This window comes from Oncorhynchus gorbuscha, unplaced genomic scaffold, assembly GCF_021184085.1.
Source record: "Oncorhynchus gorbuscha isolate QuinsamMale2020 ecotype Even-year unplaced genomic scaffold, OgorEven_v1.0 Un_scaffold_360, whole genome shotgun sequence".
NCBI classification, from domain to species: domain Eukaryota; kingdom Metazoa; phylum Chordata; class Actinopteri; order Salmoniformes; family Salmonidae; genus Oncorhynchus; species Oncorhynchus gorbuscha.
This window is the reverse complement of record NW_025745215.1, coordinates 583,176-602,013: the sequence shown is the minus strand read 5'-3', so window position 1 is coordinate 602,013 and position 18,838 is coordinate 583,176. Positions and strand designations below refer to the sequence as shown.

Below are 18,838 nucleotides of genomic sequence, written 5' to 3'. Positions count from 1 at the left end.
GAAACTGTCACCGAGGAGATTGAGCGAGAACCTGACGTTCCCTTACTACTGTTCAGGGTCAAACGATTGTATTTCTGTCCTCCCAGCCAACATGGACCCAGCGAGGAGGTACCTGTACCTCCAGGTCCTGGGGGGTAAGGCCTTTCTAGAGCACCTCCAGGAGCCAGAGCCTCTACCTGGTCAGGTCTGCTCCACCTTCACCCTCTACCTGCACTTCAGGAACCAGCGCTTCCGCTCCAAGCCTGTCCCCTGTGCCTGTGAGCCAGACCTGCAGGAGGGCTTCCTGCTGGAGATACACAGAGAGGGACTGGGTAAAGACGGGTTGACTTCCTGATGTTACACAACTGGTTTACTGTAGACAACATTGTCTCCTTTAATTTATCTTTAATCCTGTTTACTAGTAGTCCTGTTTACTAGTAGTCCTGTTTACTAGTAGTCCTGTTTACTAGTAGCCCTGTTTACTAGTAGCCCTGTTTACTAGTAGCCCTGTTTACTAGTAGCCCTGTTTACTAGTAGTCCTGTTTACTAGTAGTCCTGTTTACTAGTAGTCCTGTTTACTAGTAGTCCTGTTTACTAGTAGCCCTGTTTACTAGTAGCCCTGTTTACTAGTAGCCCTGTTTACTATAGTATACTTGGCTCATTGAGCTCTAGCGACTCCTTGTGGCAGGCCAGGTGCCTGCAGGCTGACCTCGGTCGTCAGTTTGAACGGTGTTTCCTCTGACACGGTGGTGCGGCTGGCTTCCTGGTTAAACCTGGCGGTGTTTCCTCTGACACGGTGGTGCGGCTGGCTTCCTGGTTAAACCTGGCGGTGTTTCCTCTGACACGGTGGTGCGGCTGGCTTCCTGGTTTAGTGGGCTGTGTTTCCTCTGACACGGTGGTGCGGCTGGCTTCCTGGTTAAACCGGCTGTGTTTCCTCTGACACGGTGATGCGGCTGGCTTCCTGGTTAAACCTGGCGGTGTTTCCTCTGACACGGTGGTGCGGCTGGCTTCCTGGTTTAGTGGGCTGTGTTTCCTCTGACACGGTGGTGCGGCTGGCTTCCTGGTTAAACCGGCTGTGTTTCCTCTGACACGGTGATGCGGCTGGCTTCCTGGTTAAACCTGGCGGTGTTTCCTCTGACACGGTGGTGCGGCTGGCTTCCTGGTTTAGTGAGCTGTGTTTCCTCTGACACGGTGGTGCGGCTGGCTTCCTGGTTAAACAGGCGGTGATTCCTCTGACACGGTGGTGCGGCTGGCTTCCTGGTTAAACCTGGCGGTGTTTCCTCTGACACGGTGGTGCGGCTGGCTTCCTGGTTTAGTGGGCTGTGTTTCCTCTGACACGGTGGTGCGGCTGGCTTCCTGGTTAAACCGGCTGTGTTTCCTCTGACACGGTGGTGCGGCTGGCTTCCTGGTTAAACCGGCGGTGTTTCCTCTGACACGGTGGTGCGGCTGGCTTCCAGGTTAAACCGGCTGTGTTTCCTCTGACACGGTGGTGCGGCTGGCTTCCTGGTTAAACCGGCGGTGTTTCCTCTGACACGGTGGTGCGGCTGGCTTCCTGGTTAAACCTGGCGGTGTTTCCTCTGACACGGTGGTGCGGCTGGCTTCCTGGTTAAACCGGCTGTGTTTCCTCTGACACGGTGGTGCGGCTGGCTTCCTGGTTAAACCGGCTGTGTTTCCTCTGACACGGTGGTGCGGCTGGCTTCCTGGTTAAACCGGCGGTATTTCCTCTGACACGGTGGTGCGGCTGGCTTCCTGGTTAAACCGGCTGTGTTTCCTCTGACACGGTGGTGCGGCTGGCTTCCTGGTTAAACCGGCGGTGTTTCCTCTGACACGGTGGTGCGGCTGGCTTCCGGGTTAAACCTGGCTGTGTTTCCTCTGACACGGTGGTGCGGCTGGCTTCCTGGTTAAACCTGGCGGTGTTTCCTCTGACACGGTGGTGCGGCTGGCTTCCTGGTTTAGTGGGCTGTGTTTCCTCTGACACGGTGGTGCGGCTGGCTTCCTGGTTAAACCGGCTGTGTTTCCTCTGACACGGTGGTGCGGCTGGCTTCCTGGTTAAACCTGGCGGTGTTTCCTCTGACACGGTGGTGCGGCTGGCTTCCTGGTTAAACCGGCTGTGTTTCCTCTGACACGGTGGTGCGGCTGGCTTCCTGGTTAAACCGGCGGTGTTTCCTCTGACACGGTGGTGCGGCTGGCTTCCTGGTTAAACCGGCGGTGTTTCCTCTGACACGGTGGTGCGGCTGGCTTCCGGGTTAAACCTGGCTGTGTTTCCTCTGACACGGTGGTGCGGCTGGCTTCCTGGTTAAACCTGGCGGTGTTTCCTCTGACACGGTGGTGCGGCTGGCTTCCTGGTTTAGTGGGCTGTGTTTCCTCTGACACGGTGGTGCGGCTGGCTTCCTGGTTAAACCGGCTGTGTTTCCTCTGACACGGTGGTGCGGCTGGCTTCCTGGTTAAACCTGGCGGTGTTTCCTCTGACACGGTGGTGTGGCTGGCTTCCTGGTTAAACCGGCTGTGTTTCCTGTGACTCGGTGGTGCGGCTGGCTTCCGGGTTAAACCTGTCGGTGTTTCCTCTGACACGGTGGTGCGCCAGGCATTCCAGTTTAAACCTGGCGGGTGTTAAGAAGCGCGGTTTGTCGGGTCACGTTTCAGAGGACGCACAACTCATCTCCAGAGCCCGTTGGGGAGTCGATGAGACAAGATGGGAATTGGGAAAGAAAAGGGGATACAACAACAACAACAACAACGTAATAACTGATCATCTCTGAACAGGCTTATTGTCCGTGACCTTCCTTTGTCTCTGTGTCTTACAGGCGATGGCAGTAAGATGGCAGATGCCACCACGATGTTGTCTATCTGTGACCCGGTCCACCTGGTGTTGATAAAGAGAGACGCGTCCAGCGAGACCACCCTGGTCTCCTCTTACTTCCTGGACTGGAGGACCGTCCTCTCCTCTCCCTCTGGGAAGACCAGCATTGCCGTAGAGCTGCTTGGAGTCGGTAAGGACGCTAAGGGTTAAACTATTTGAGGTTTAAATTTCTGAAGGAAAATTAACCTGCATTTTCTATGAATTAGCCTGATTTACACCCAGTTAAATACATAGAAATGAAAGACTAAAGAGAGGGAACACATCCTGTCTGCTGTTCTGGGTTTCTGTTCTGTTCCAACTGTCGGTAGTGAATGTAAGGTGTTTCTGTTCTGTCCTAACAGGTAGTGAGTGTAAGGTGTTTCTGTTCTGTCCTAACAGGTAGTGAGTGTAAGGTGTTTCTGTTCTGTCCTAACAGGTGTTCAGTATATCTCCTCTGTATCCTAACAGGTGTTCAGTATATCTCCTCTGTATCCTAACAGGTAGTGAATGTAAGGTGACTGCTGGTGTACTCAACATGAGTCTTGACCTTTACCCTCCTCTGTCAGAGATCCTGTCACCTGACATCATCACCACACAGGTCAGAGACTGGTCGTAATGCTGCTATGCTCTGTCATGTTGTCACGCTATGATTCACTTCCTTCCTAAGAGGCAGACATTTATATGGTTCCTCCCTAAGAGGCAGACATATGGTTCCTCCCTAAGAGGCAGACATATGGTTCCTCCCTAAGAGGCAGACATATGGTTCCTCCCTAAGAGGCAGACATATGGTTCCTCCCTAAGAGGCAGACATATGGTTCCTCCCTAAGAGGCAGACATATGGTTCCTCCCTAAGAGGCAGACATATGGTTCCTCCCTAAGAGGCAGACATATGGTTCCTCCCTAAGAGGCAGACATATGGTTCCTCCCTAAGAGGCAGACATGTGGTTCCTCCCTAGGAGGCAGACATGTGGTTCCTCCCTAGGAGGCAGACATGTGGTTCCTCCCTAGGAGGCAGACATGTGGTTCCTCCCTAGGAGGCAGACATGTGGTTCCTCCCTAGGAGGCAGACATGTGGTTCCTCCCTAGGAGGCAGACATGTGGTTCCTCCCTAGGAGGCAGACATGTGGTTCCTCCCTAGGAGGCAGACATGTGGTTCCTCCCTAGGAGGCAGACATGTGGTTCCTCCCTAGGAGGCAGACATGTGGTTCCTCCCTAGGAGGCAGACATGTGGTTCCTCCCTAGGAGGCAGACATGTGGTTCCTCCCTAGGAGGCAGACATGTGGTTCCTCCCTAGGAGGCAGACATGTGGTTCCTCCCTAGGAGGCAGACATGTGGTTCCTCCCTAGGAGGCAGACATGTGGTTCCTCCCTAGGAGGCAGACATGTGGTTCCTCCCTAGGAGGCAGACATGTGGTTCCTCCCTAGGAGGCAGACATGTGGTTCCTCCCTAGGAGGCAGACATGTGGTTCCTCCCTAGGAGGCAGACATGTGGTTCCTCCCTAGGAGGCAGACATGTGGTTCCTCCCTAGGAGGCAGACATGTGGTTCCTCCCTAGGAGGCAGACATGTGGTTCCTCCCTAGGAGGCAGACATGTGGTTCCTCCCTAGGAGGCAGACATGTGGTTCCTCCCTAGGAGGCAGACATGTGGTTCCTCCCTAGGAGGCAGACATGTGGTTCCTCCCTAGGAGGCAGACATGTGGTTCCTCCCTAGGAGGCAGACATGTGGTTCCTCCCTAGGAGGCAGACATGTGGTTCCTCCCTAGGAGGCAGACATGTGGTTCCTCCCTAGGAGGCAGACATGTGGTTCCTCCCTAGGAGGCAGACATGTGGTTCCTCCCTAGTGTTGATAAAAGGGTATGTAGAAGGGTGAGCCGGTTAAGGATCGATTCAGACAAGGTGGTAGATTGTACGACAAGCGACAGATTTATTCAGAGTGAGAATATCTGGTACACGTATATACGGCTCTCCCATTCGCTCGCACAGAACAGCAGGAAAAAGAGAAAGAGTGAACCGTTACAATACAATTTATACAAAACAGAAAGTAGGTTGATTCTGGGAGATCGGGTCTTTGGATTGGTTCAGCTGGGCCTTCCGTCTGTAGTCTTCCGCCATTGGCTCAGCTGGGCCGTCCGTCACTCTCGAATCCCGCCGTCACATCCGTTCAGCTAAAGGGGACTGTGTGTGTGCTGGATGGGGGTGTGTGTGCGTGAGTTATCCTGTAGGGGCCCCACATCCTTTACTGTGAGTTATAGCCATGCATTTAGCAGTAGGCTGATCACTTGCATAAGAGAATAGCAATTCTTTACACTAGGAGGCAGACATGTGGTTCCTCCCTAGGAGGCAGACATGTGGTTCCTCCCTAGGGAGGCAGACATGTGGTTCCTCCTAGGGAGGCAGACATGTGGTTCCTCCCTAAGAGGCGGAACCTCCCTAAGAGGCAGACATATGGCTCCTCCCTAAGAGGCAGACATATGGCTCCTCCCTAAGAGGCGGAACCTCCCTAAGAGGCAGACATATGGCTCCTCCCTAAGAGGCAGACATATGGCTCCTCCCTAAGAGGCGGAACCTCCCTAAGAGGCAGACATATGGCTCCTCCCTAAGAGGCAGACATGTGGTTCCTCCCTAGGAGGCAGACATGTGGTTCCTCCCTAGGAGGCAGACATGTGGTTCCTCCCTAGGAGGCAGACATGTGGTTCCTCCCTAGGAGGCAGACATGTGGTTCCTCCCTAGGAGGCAGACATGTGGTTCCTCCCTAGGAGGCAGACATGTGGTTCCTCCCTAGGAGGCAGACATGTGGTTCCTCCCTAGGAGGCAGACATGTGGTTCCTCCCTAGGAGGCAGACATGTGGTTCCTCCCTAGGAGGCAGACATGTGGTTCCTCCCTAGGAGGCAGACATGTGGTTCCTCCCTAGGAGGCAGACATGTGGTTCCTCCCTAGGAGGCAGACATGTGGTTCCTCCCTAGGAGGCAGACATGTGGTTCCTCCCTAGTGTTGATAAAAGGGTATGTAGAAGGGTGAGCCGGTTAAGGATCGATTCAGACAAGGTGGTAGATTGTACGACAAGCGACAGATTTATTCAGAGTGAGAATATCTGGTACACGTATATACGGCTCTCCCATTCGCTCGCACAGAACAGCAGGAAAAAGAGAAAGAGTGAACCGTTACAATACAATTTATACAAAACAGAAAGTAGGTTGATTCTGGGAGATCGGGTCTTTGGATTGGTTCAGCTGGGCCTTCCGTCTGTAGTCTTCCGCCATTGGCTCAGCTGGGCCGTCCGTCACTCTCGAATCCCGCCGTCACATCCGTTCAGCTAAAGGGGACTGTGTGTGTGCTGGATGGGGGTGTGTGTGCGTGAGTTATCCTGTAGGGGGCCCCACATCCTTTACTGTGAGTTATAGCCATGCATTTAGCAGTAGGCTGATCACTTGCATAAGAGAATAGCAATTCTTTACAAAACCCTCTCTTCACGTCTCACCAGAGACGTGACACAACCTAACTAGATCCAGACACAAAGAGAAACTTCTCCCTAATGGACTAAGAAATAAGGCACTCCCTAATGGACTAAGAAATAAGGCACTGTATTACACAGAAATAGATATATATATACCATCATGTTCTCCGCTCAATCCCATTATGTACTAAGTTGGCTACCAGCCACCTAGGAACTTACAACCCTCATTCTACAGAGCGGAGAACAACAGCTCAAATAAAAGTAAAAATGATTGTCCACATTACGTCAAATAAAAGTAAAAATGATTGTCCACATTACGTCAAATAAAAGTAAAAATGATTGTCCACATTACGCCAACTTTTCCCAGCGGGAAAACGTTGTGATTCCCTCTCTTCACATCTCCAAAGAGATGTGACCTAAACTAAACCAGTCATGTGGAAATGACCCACATGCATAACACATACGTACAGCCATACAAGGCCACAGCAGATATAATGTAAACTTAGTAGGTACTCTCCTCCTCATCCTCGAATTCCAGTAGGTCTTTAGGAAGCAGAGGAAACATCTGGGAGGGGGAGGAAGGGTCAATAGCTTTAGAGATAACCCTAGTGGTAAGGGAACGGATACATGGAATGCAACAGCATCCACAGAGAACTAAAATAGAAGCGAACACCGAAATGGAGACCAAAATGGAGGAAACCAGGGTTTTATATTTACCAAACGCACTCATCCAAGAGTCCCACATCGAGGTATCTATCCCAGAATGAGATTTCATTTTACCATTAAGCGTCCGCAGACCCTCCAACGCGACCGTCAAACTACCATCCGAGGCTGTGTTATTAGGGATGAAAGTACAACACTGGTCCCCAAACATAGAACAAACTCCGCCCTTCTCAGAGAGTAACATATCAATAGCAATTCTATTTTGGAAGGCCATCAGGCTGGTAGCAGCCAGTTGGCCGTGTACCGCTTCAAAGCCCTGCTGAGTCCAATTGCCTAATCTTTGGACGTTGTAATGTATATAGTTGATACGATCCACATTTTTGTTAATTGTGCACCACCAACAGATGGATGATTCAAATCCTGCAGCTACCTGATCTATTAGCTTATACTCATCAGGCACTCCCCTAGGGACTCCAATAGCGTCTATGTAGGAGGGGTCTCCATTAGATGGGGTGGTGGCTCGCCTGGACCGTCCCCTATATCCGGGATTCACTCCCTGAATCCGCAGAACGAGGTCCTCGGCTCCTATAGGGTAGATAGAAACAGGCAACAAGAGAGTAACAAGTGCACAGCGTCCAGTACCGTTGGAGAGTAACTTATCAAACAGGACCGTACTACCACACCACCACCACACATCTGCTCTGGATATTGGCCTGAAACTCCCTTTAATATTAACTGTATTCAGACACCAATCCGCAGGAATCCATCCCACTTCGGTTCCTCCTCCAGTCACATTTACACAGGTAAAATTTGCCCTTGCAACCTGGTTAGAAAATACTGGGTTCCTAGTGGTGAAATCAGTAACCGGATAGACAGCATCCCAGGCAGCACAATTATCCCTGGGGTTATCTGTAGTCATAAGAGGGATCAGACATGCTAGAGTCACTACTGCTGGGACAATGCGGAGCAATGGACGAGCTCCCATGCACACCACACAACTCTGCCTCGTGGTATTTGCCGCTTCCTCGGTCAATAATAGCCAATTATTGGAAAAACCTGAGACTCCTGTAGCTGTTAAAATTACATCATCCGGACTTTTAAGCCTGGATATTGCCTCCACCGGGCCAAACAGTGGGGATATTGGGGGCCCTTTTCTGGATGTGGTCATGTCATTCCTTACTGTAACCGAATTTGGCTTAGGATTAGTAGTCACGCAAATTCGCCACAGCCAATAGCAGGACCCAGAATCCGTAGGGGCCAGAATGAAATCATAACACCCTAAGGGCTGGCCCCCTGGCCTAATGGTAAGTTTCAGTCCCGTTTTTGTCTCAATTAAAGTCAGTCGCTTCCGCCATTTCACTGCCTCCTCGTTTGTTGTCCAGTCTTCCCACCCATCACCTGTCTCCCCCACCAAATTTTTCCAAGACCAATCATCAACCTTCCCTAATGTCATATACCAGACATGACCGGAAAACCAGAGTGGATCGGGCCCTAACTGTTCCCTTCCCTTTGCCTAGAGTGCCCTAAACTCCCCAAGGGATGTCAATGATATTAGTTGCGGTGACGGGGACGCAAACAGTTGTGCTCTGTATGTCGTTTGCCATACAATTAGTGTCAGGGGTGGTGTAAAACCTTTTGTGCAAATGATTAATCAGTTCTATATGTGCCATGGATGTGGTCATGTTGGATGACCCATTAGAGGGTCCTATACCTGCTTGTGATGTAGGTGTATTGTGCTCTAATACCCACAGGAGAATCCCTACGGAGACTCCTGTCACTACAATAAAAATAACAAACCCGGGACCCACTTTCCCCAAACTCGTCCAGAGATGGCCCCTATCCCTGGATGACCGGTTAGTTGGAGTGCCGGGGAATTGCTCCCACATCCTCACCAACTAAAGGTTCTGTGTTTGGAATCAAATTTAGGTCGCTTAAATCGACCCTGACTTCAGTCAGTGTTCTGGAAGGAGTCGGTGCTGGGGTACAATGCGTCAAGTGGTGCCAAGGTGCGCCCGATTTACCTTTGACCTGGACTGAGTGTGAAGTAACCTCCTTCACTTCGTACGGTCCAGTCCACCTGGGATCCGCCCACTTTCTTTTGTGGACTTTGATCCTTACCCAATCGCCGACCTTTATCCTTGGTTGCTCTGGATCTCCCGTCAGCTCCCCCACATGGACTTTGTGTATCTGTTTGGATAGAGCTGCAGACAGTTCCGTCAATTTTCTTACATAATCAGTCATACCTATCTGGTGTACATCAAGAGGGGGCATATGACCTCCCTCTCTTGGTGGACCTGGCATTACTCTCCCTGTCATAATTTCGTGGGGTGAGAGATGAGTCCCTGCCCCAGGTGATGACCTCATGGCCATCAACGCCAGTGGCAGGGCCTCCACCCATGTCAGTTTTGTACCTGCACATATTTTGGCTATCTTATTCTTCAGAGATTGGTTGCAGCGCTCCACAAGGCCCTGGGCCTGCGGCTTATACACGGAACCAAACTTGTGGATAATGCCGAACCTCTCCTCCACCTGTCTCAGGTGTTTGTTTGCGAAGTGGGACCCATTGTCGCTTCGAATTTGCCTAGGGACCCCATATCTAGGTATTAGTTCTGACTGCAGCCACTTAATGACTGTCTTCCCATCCTCCTTAGCTGTTGGAATTGCTTCTACCCATCTAGAGAATCTATCTACCATCACTAGCAAATATCTCTTCCCGTATTTTACATTGTCCTCTCCCATGTCGGTATAGTCTATACTAATGTCTTGGAAACATGCGTTAGGCACCGGGTATGCTCCCATTGGGGTTTGGTAAGGCTTCTTTGAATTGTAGCTCCCACATATGTTGCACTCGTCACAGAATAAATCTGTCATGTCCTTCATGTGGGGGTGCCACCATATATATGAAACCTTCTGTAGAGTTCTGAGTTTTCCTTCGTGGGTGGGTCCGTGGGCTTCCCTTATCAGTTCTGGACAGAGATTCGCCGGAGCCACCAGTCGACCATCATGGCACCTCCAAATTCCGTCTGGTCCTTTAGAGCCTCCCTTCTGTGTCCACACTGAATGTTCGTAAGGGCCTGCCTCTTCCTGTAGTTCTAGTATGTGTTGGCTTGTCAATTCAGTCCTTGCTGGTTCTATTCTAAGCACCATCTGTCGGGGCTGTAGCCTCCTGCGGCCTTGGCTGCCAAGTCTGCGGCATCATTTCCATGATTGATTCTGCTGGTCAGTCTTTGGTGGCCTCGGCATTTCATTATGGCCACTGTCTTTGGTAATGATACGGCATGTATCAGACGTTCCATCTGGGCTCTGTGCTTGATGGGTAGATTACCTGTGGTGGTGAAGTTGCGCCTAACCCATTGTGGTCCGTCTATGTGCACAGCTCCGTGTGCGTAAGCCGAGTCTGTGTAAATATTTACAGTCTTTCCTTCTGCTCTTTCTAGGGCTTGAGTCAAACCCACAATTTCCGCAAATTGTGCCGATGCTGGCTGGGGGATAATTCCTGACTCCAGCGTGACATGTGTTTTGTCATGCAACTGCTGTACTACCGCATAGGCAGCTATGTTCCCTTTGTCTCCCTTGTAGCAACATCCGTCTGTGTATAGCCATAGGTCTGGTGATGTCAATGGTTCATTTTCTAGGTCTGGTCTCAGTTTGAGCTCTTGTGCTGCCCTCTCTTGGCAGGAGTGTGCTAGGCCATCTTCTGCGGTGAGTGCATCTGCCATATTCTTGTCGGTGTTCACAAAAGTGATGTGCGACTGATTGCATTTGTTCTGGATTTTGTTTTTTCTGTCCGCACTGAAGGTGAATTCTTTGCTGTTGAGGTATGCTGCCACCCCGTGGTGGGTATGTATCTGCATCTTGTGGCACATTACCAGATGGGCTGTCTTCTCAATCGCCTTGGCTACTGCCGCAACGTATCTGGAACAGTCGGTCTGGCCGGTTTCAATGTGGTCAAGTTTTGAAGAGTGGTACATGAGTACTCTTCTCTCCCCCTCATGTTTCTGGAAAAGGACGGCGGATGCAAAACCTTCCCTTTCAGAAACATCCAGGTGAAATGTTTTACTGTAGTCTGGTGCCGTGAGAGCAGCAGCCACAGACAGGTCAGTTTTCAGGAGCCCAAACGCCGTTGAAGCTTCAGGAGTCCATGTAAGAGGGGCCTGTAGGTTTCTTGGGCCAGCTTCTCTAACAATTTCTCTCAGGGGTTCAGTTCTTTCAGTATAGTCTGGGATGTGAGTGCGGCTGTATCCCGTCAACCCCAGGAAAGAGAGCATTCCTGAAACAGTAATGGGCCTGGGATGATGTAGGATTGAGTCTCGATGTGATTTGGAGAGGCCTGCTCCCTCGCTTGAGATTTCCCTTCCCAGGAACAGAACGGTTCGTCTGCATGATTGGACTTTCGACCTCTTGACTTTGTATCCTTTCACTGCCAGAAAATCTAGTAAGGTTTTGGTCATCTCCAGACAAAGGTCTGAGTTGGGAGCCCCCAACAACAGATCGTCTACATATTGTATGAGTATTACGCCTTCCGGGATCTTCAGTTCTGCCAGGTGTGTCTTCAGGATATAATTGAAGATTCCAGGGGAAGAAGTATAGCCTTGAGGAAGTACGGAATAAGTAAATTGCTGATTCTCGTAGGTAAAGGCAAACAGCGGCTGGGAAGCCTCATCCAGTGGGATGCTGAAAAAGCATTTGCCAAGTCCACCACGGTGAAGTACCGATGTTTGGGTGACAGGTTGCTCAGAGTAATGTGTGGGTCGGGAACAGGGAGATCAATGGGTGTGATAACTTCATTCACAGCCCGGAAATCCTGTACCATCCGGTATGTTTCTCCTCCTGCCTTCAGAACCGGAAGTATGGGGGTGTTCCAGGGTGACTGAGTCCTGTATATGCATCCAGCTCCCAGGAGGCCTTCAATAGTGGGTCTGATCCCCTCAGTCTGTTCATGCTTCAGTCGATATTGGGTTCGAAATATTGGTACTTGTGCTGGATTAGGTAGGGTAATGCGCACTGGTTGGACCTGTATCTTTCCCACGTCAAATGGTGTGGTTGTCCATATTGCCTTGTCAATGGAATTCAAGACAGCACAGGAGGAAGGGTGATCAGAATATGGTTTTCCGTGGTGCCTGGGGAGCGTGAGACGCTCAGGCTGGCACCGCTCTTCAGTGTCCACCATAGTCAGCCGCCACATCTCTTCGGTGGTTGCCTTCAACAGGCCTGGTGCACTAGTCGCTTCCCAAGTGAGTTTCGAGGCCCTTTTTATCATTGGACCTAGACTTCGGGCCTCATGTCCATTTCCCACTGCGAGGGTCACGTGAGGAGTAGAGTCCGGTCCCAGTTGATACCAAGGTTTAATATGTTGTGGGAGTATGACTGGGGCTGCCACCCCCTCAGGGCCACACACAATGGTGAGACACCGTATATTCGGGGTAAGATGCATCATGTTTTCATCCCAATCTTGTGTGTATGGTGTGTCTTCATCGTCAGTAACGTTGAGTGTGCAGTGTAATTCTGCCTGTGGTGTCTTGTAGGGATGAAAGGTGTATATTAGCTTCCTCCATTGGTTGAATTGAAATTGGATGGCAGGAGTGCCAGGTCCAGATGGCAGGCATTTGAACCAGTAAACCTCCTGTGTGGTGGATAGAACAGGTGCGGGCAGAATTGGGAGCATCAGGATTCGGGCCCTTGGCGGTGTATCGAGCGAAACCTCCACCCCTGATTCAGTTAGGTAGATTGCGCATCCCAATTTACAGAGCAGGTCTCGACCCAGTAGGTTAATTGGGCAATTTGGACAATATAGGAATTGGTGTTTTAAACTGGAAGGCCCCCACTGGAATAATAGTGGAGTAGTTTTGTATTGATCTTCAGGATTTCCGGAAACCCCCACCACCTTTACTTTGTCTGAAGAGAGGGGTTGATGCGAATTGATGGCGGAATGTGTGCATCCTGTGTCCACAAGGAACCTGTGAGTGACTCCCTGTATATCACACGTGATGGTGGGTTCTGTGTGGACGGGGAATCGTTGGCCATCTAACCCGACTGGTGGTGGTGGGCAGCTTCATTCCCATGAGGGTTGCCCCTCTGACATCCCCTGGAAGGTCGGGCCAGTAGGAGACGCTGGGTTGTATGCTGGTTGATATCCCTGGGCAGGGGCTGGTGGATATCCCTGGACAGGGGCTAGGTACCATGGGGCCCCTCTTCCCCTTTGTCCACCTCTCCTCCCCCTGTTAGCCAAATATGACAGGCGCTGCTGTGTGGGGGAGCGGAGCAGTCTCTGGCGTAATGGCCTTCGTGTTTACAGTTGTAGCAATGAGAGGGTCTTACTCGTGTCGGCCCCCCATGTTGGTCCCGGGGTTGGAGAACCCTGGCTGATCATAACCCCCATATCCGTAGTTGGCTCCTGGAGTTGGAGGGTACTCGACCGGTGCCTGTGCGGGGGTTGGTGATACTGGAACGGTCACCAACATCTGATTTATGGTCTGGGATACAATCTTAGCTATATCCGTGGGGTCTTCCACCACCATTTGCTTTTTTGGTTTCGCGATCTTTTGGGCTTCATTTAATTGTAGTTTGAGCAACTGGAGTTGCAGCGATTGTACTTGTGAATCAGCCGTGCCTTTGTCTTTATTGTATTGAGAGATGTGATGGTGTATATGGGAGTTGAATTGAGCAGTGGACAAGGCCATCAGCCCCACTGTGGCCCTAAGCTTGTTCTTCACCTCTGTCGGCGTCCCATTCACCACCATCTCCTTCCACATGCTGAGAGTGGTACCGCTCTGGTCATGGGGTTCAATATGCACTGATCTCCAGGTTGTCTTTGCCCTGTCCAGGTATTGAGCTGCCTTCTCCCCTTCTTCCATAGTGAATGAGGTAAGGGTGTCATAGTTTTTCTCGGTGGGATATGCCCTTCTCAGCTCATCCCACAGTGCTCCCCTATATTTTTCAGGTTCTGTTGAAGCCCCATGGGATCCCAGTCCTGCTGTGTTTATTATGGCCTTCATGGTCGTGAAGTCGGTTGACCTAGCCAATAAGGCTTTCATGTCCCCCAGGGCAAGCCGGATCCCGGAAGTTAAGGCTTGAAGCTGAAACAGCCAGGCTGAGGCCCCCCCATGTAAGCTCGGAAGCTGTTCCATCAGGGCCGTTAAATCTTGCATCTTCCAGGCAACGTATTCCTCTCGGTTAGATGTTTCATCCATCCTGAGTGGCATTTGATACAGCTCCTGTCGTTTTTTCGCTTCTTCTTCCCCTTTTCTCCTTTGTCTATCTATGATGCGCTGCGACTGTCTTACTGCCGTTTGAACGGGGGTTGATTTTCCCTTAAAAATCCCTTGTAACAGGACTGCTTCACCCGTTTCTGCTGTAACCTCTTCCATGAGTTTAAGTTGGGTTTTCGCCTCCCATACACCTGCAGACATGAGGGGAACGTCTTCCTCTGTCTCCTCTTGCAGTTCCATATCATCTTCCCCCTCTTCTTCCGGTTCGCTGAAAGACATTAGATTTTCGTCTGGTATTCTGCCACTTGTGAAATATTCCTTACGAATGTCGCTCCTTGGTTCCCCTTTATGTTCTCCATATACACTGGATGTGCGGGAGATGGGGGTATCTCTCCCCTTTGACTTCCAGCTGCTCCCGTTGCCCCCTGCTCCATCTGTGAATGGATTCCTTGTGTGGCCACTGAGGTGGAGCTGTTCTCGCATAGATCGAGGGGCATGCAGGTCAGATGGCCCTGGTGTGCACCTTTGTGCACCCCCTGGTGTGGAGTAACTCTGTGGGCCAGGTTCTAATAATTCACACTCCAGGTGGCCCCCTATGATCAAAGTATCCCCTTTTAGTACTCCTTCTTTTACAAGGAAAACAGGGGCCTGTGTTGACGCGGGCCCAGCCCTTCTCTTCTCTTCATTATAAGGTGGAGGCATATTTGACAGGATTGGGTAAAGGGGTTGGGTTGTTGAGGGCTCAGATTTTGATGGAGCAGAGGGGAATGGATTTGGCGCCATCTCCTGGTGGTAGCTCGTCTGTTCATCTGCCCCTTGTGAGGAAGTGACCAGGGCAGAGGGAAAGGGATTTGGCGCCATCTTCTGGTGGTAGCTCGTCTGTTCATCTGCCCCTTGTGAGGAAGTGACCACCCCCATTATTTCAGGATTTTTATTCAGTTGTGCTTTCTGCGCTTCTTCTATGGCCCAAGTTCCTATCTTTAGTTCCTCTTCTGCTCTCTTTCTCTGTTTGGTCCCTAGGTTCCTGAATACATGGGCCTTGTTTCTTCCCAATTCCTTGTCTCTAGCTTCCTGCAACGTCTCCCTTAACCCACATTCCATTGTTTTCAACTGGACCCCGGTTGGCAGTCCCCTCCTAGGTAACCTGCTTGCGTCCATCTTAACTTTACTCCCTCCCAGACTTTCTTTATATCCTTCCACTGTCTCTTTCCCCCTGATCTATATTCTATTTTTTTATCTAGGAACTCATTAAACTTCAGCTTTGGAGTATTGGGGGTCGCCATTGTGAATTTTAAATCGTAATTCAATTTTAATTCAATCGTAACTTAATCGGAATTTTATCAGACTACTTGAATATAATTAGAATATGCTTAGCCCGTCGTTAGTTAATAACAACGATGTATTCGAGGAGGCACTATTGCTCACACTCTGCCTTTTCCTTGAATATTCAGTTCGAGAAAACGATTGGGTTGGTATAGCTTTTGTGGAGCGCGCAACCAAGGGATCTATTCGACTATATAGTCACAATATTAATTATTATATTCAGATCTTATTTCAATTATACATCAGTCATTTTGTTCCTGATTATACATTTTACACAGAAGTTATAGATACATACAACATGGAAGTTTACATACAACATGGAAGTTTACATACAACATATAAGTTTCGGATTATCCAATAACCCTTCTTGAGTTCTCTCTCTCTCTCAAACCATCAACAATCTTGATGGAGACAATTACAACCACATTACATTTTATATGAACAGTTACAAATACACGTGTTCTCTCTAAACATTATCAGCCTATCTTTTGGACTACTTATCAGACTGGACTTCGACCGAGTCGCGGGACAAAGTTGCCAATCTTTTCCCTATCGGCGCCAGGTTTAATGAATAGTAATTAACTATCCCCTTACTGATTTTTATCCCTAATCTCTACCGTGCTGAATCCAAATCCATGTCCGACCCTATCAATCAACACCATCAGACTGGACTTCGACCGAGTCTCGGAACAAAATTACAATTTGTCCCCTCGGCGCCAGGTTTAATGAATAGTAATTAACTATTCACTTACTGACCTGTTATTAACCGCTATCGGAACTTATCTTATCCAAATCCATGTCCGTGTCCGACCCCTATCAATCAACACCATCAGACTGGACTTCGACCGAGTCTCGGAACAAAATTACAATTTGTCCCCTCGGCGCCAGGTTTAATGAATAGTAATTAACTATTCACTTACTGATCTGTTATTGACCCCTATCGGAACTAATCCAGGCCTCAAAAGTGATACCTCATCATTGAAAGCTATCAGACTGTGCTGACCGGGTCACGGGACAAAATTACAATTTATCCCCTCGTCGCCAGATTTAATGAATAGTAATTAACTACCCCCTTACTGATATCTCATCAATGATTTAATCACCCGGCCGTCGCCGGTTTGTACCACATATGTTCACTTCACTGTACTTTCAACTTGTCAGCAAATTATAAATTTACACAAGAATTCATACTTACTCGGAAATACTGATCAAAATTTAGACAGACTATACGACAATATGCAAAGTTTGATTTAACAGGTTTTGCTTACCTTATTTATGGTGCACCTTTTAGATCAGTTTCCCGAGTTGAGCAGAATTATTGTCCTCCCCCGAATTTCTTTCACCCGTCTTTTTTGGAACCGTCCTTCCGTCACTCTCCTTCTCACACCCAATCAACTCTCTTCGACCGGACCGTTATTAAACCATCCTCTGCTACCAAATTCTGTTGATAAAAGGGTATGTAGAAGGGTGAGCCGGTTAAGGATCGATTCAGACAAGGTGGTAGATTGTACGACAAGCGACAGATTTATTCAGAGTGAGAATATCTGGTACACGTATATACGGCTCTCCCATTCGCTCGCACAGAACAGCAGGAAAAAGAGAAAGAGTGAACCGTTACAATACAATTTATACAAAACAGAAAGTAGGTTGATTCTGGGAGATCGGGTCTTTGGATTGGTTCAGCTGGGCCTTCCGTCTGTAGTCTTCCGCCATTGGCTCAGCTGGGCCGTCCGTCACTCTCGAATCCCGCCGTCACATCCGTTCAGCTAAAGGGGACTGTGTGTGTGCTGGATGGGGGTGTGTGTGCGTGAGTTATCCTGTAGGGGGCCCCACATCCTTTACTGTGAGTTATAGCCATGCATTTAGCAGTAGGCTGATCACTTGCATAAGAGAATAGCAATTCTTTACACTAGGAGGCAGACATGTGGTTCCTCCCTAGGAGGCAGACATGTGGTTCCTCCCTAGGGAGGCAGACATGTGGTTCCTCCTAGGGAGGCAGACATGTGGTTCCTCCCTAAGAGGCGGAACCTCCCTAAGAGGCAGACATATGGCTCCTCCCTAAGAGGCAGACATATGGCTCCTCCCTAAGAGGCGGAACCTCCCTAAGAGGCAGACATATGGCTCCTCCCTAAGAGGCAGACATATGGCTCCTCCCTAAGAGGCGGAACCTCCCTAAGAGGCAGACATATGGCTCCTCCCTAAGAGGCAGACATATGGCTCCTCCCTAAGAGGCAGACATATGGCTCCTCCCTAAGAGGCAGACATATGGCTCCTCCCTAAGAGGCAGACATATGGCTCCTCCCTAAGAGGCGGAACCTCCCTAAGAGGCGGACATATGGTTCCTCCCTAAGAGGCGGACATATGGTTCCTCCCTAAGAGGCAGACATATGGTTCCTCCCTAAGAGGCAGACATATGGTTCCTCCCTAAGAGGCAGACATATGGTTCCTCCCTAAGAGGCAGACATTTATATGGTTCCTTCCTAAGAGGCAGACATATGGTTCCTCCCTAAGAGGCAGGGGTTGATAGTGATTGTTACTGGTGTTTATTGTTTACAGCAGTCCCTAAGAGGCAGACATATGGCTCCTCCCTAAGAGACAGGGGTTGATGGTGTTTATTGTTTACAGCAGTCCCTAAGAGGCAGGGGTTGATGGTGTTTATTGTTTACAGCAGTCCCTAAGAGGCAGGGGTTGATAGTGATTGTTACTGGTGTTTATTGTTTACAGCAGTCCCTAAGAGGCAGGGGTTGATGGTGTTTATTGTTTACAGCAGTCCCTAAGAGGCAGGGGTTGATGGTGTTTATTGTTTACAGCAGTCCCTAAGAGGCAGGGGTTGATGGTGTTTATTGTTTACAGCAGTCCCTAAGAGGCAGGGGTTGATAGTGATTGTTACTGGTGTTTATTGTTTACAGCAGTCCCTAAGAGGCAGGGGTTGATAGTGATTGTTACTGGTGTTTATTGTTTACAGCAGTCCCTAAGAGGCAGGGGTTGATGGTGTTTATTGTTTACAGCAGTCCCTAAGAGGCAGGGGTTGATAGTGATTGTTACTGGTGTTTATTGTTTACAGCAGTCCCTAAGAGGCAGACATATGGCTCCTCCCTAAGAGGCAGGGGTTGATAGTGATTGTTACTGGTGTTTATTGTTTACAGCAGTCCCTAAGAGGCAGGCGTTGATGGTGTTTATTGTTTACAGCAGTCCCTAAGAGGCAGGGGTTGATGGTGTTTATTGTTTACAGCAGTCCCTAAGAGGCAGGGGTTGATGGTGTTTATTGTTTACAGCAGTCCCTAAGAGGCAGGGGTTGATAGTGTTTATTGTTTACAGCAGTCCCTAAGAGGCAGGGGTTGATGGTGATTGTTACTGGTGTTTATTGTTTAC

The 18,838-nt window shown here is 49.6% G+C and overlaps 1 protein-coding gene across 2 annotated transcripts in view; it reads left to right on the top strand.

The window, feature by feature from the left end:
• LOC124017980 (centrosomal protein of 76 kDa-like) overlaps nt 1-18,838 on the top strand; it is a 35,301-nt gene that overhangs the window by 1,711 nt on the left and 14,752 nt on the right. For both annotated transcript variants that reach the window (XM_046333229.1, XM_046333228.1), the window contains exons 4-6: nt 87-311; nt 2,784-2,969; nt 3,319-3,416. In XM_046333229.1, coding sequence (XP_046189185.1) covers nt 87-311; nt 2,784-2,969; nt 3,319-3,416 — 509 coding nt within the window. The remainder of the gene's footprint in view (nt 1-86; nt 312-2,783; nt 2,970-3,318; nt 3,417-18,838) is intronic.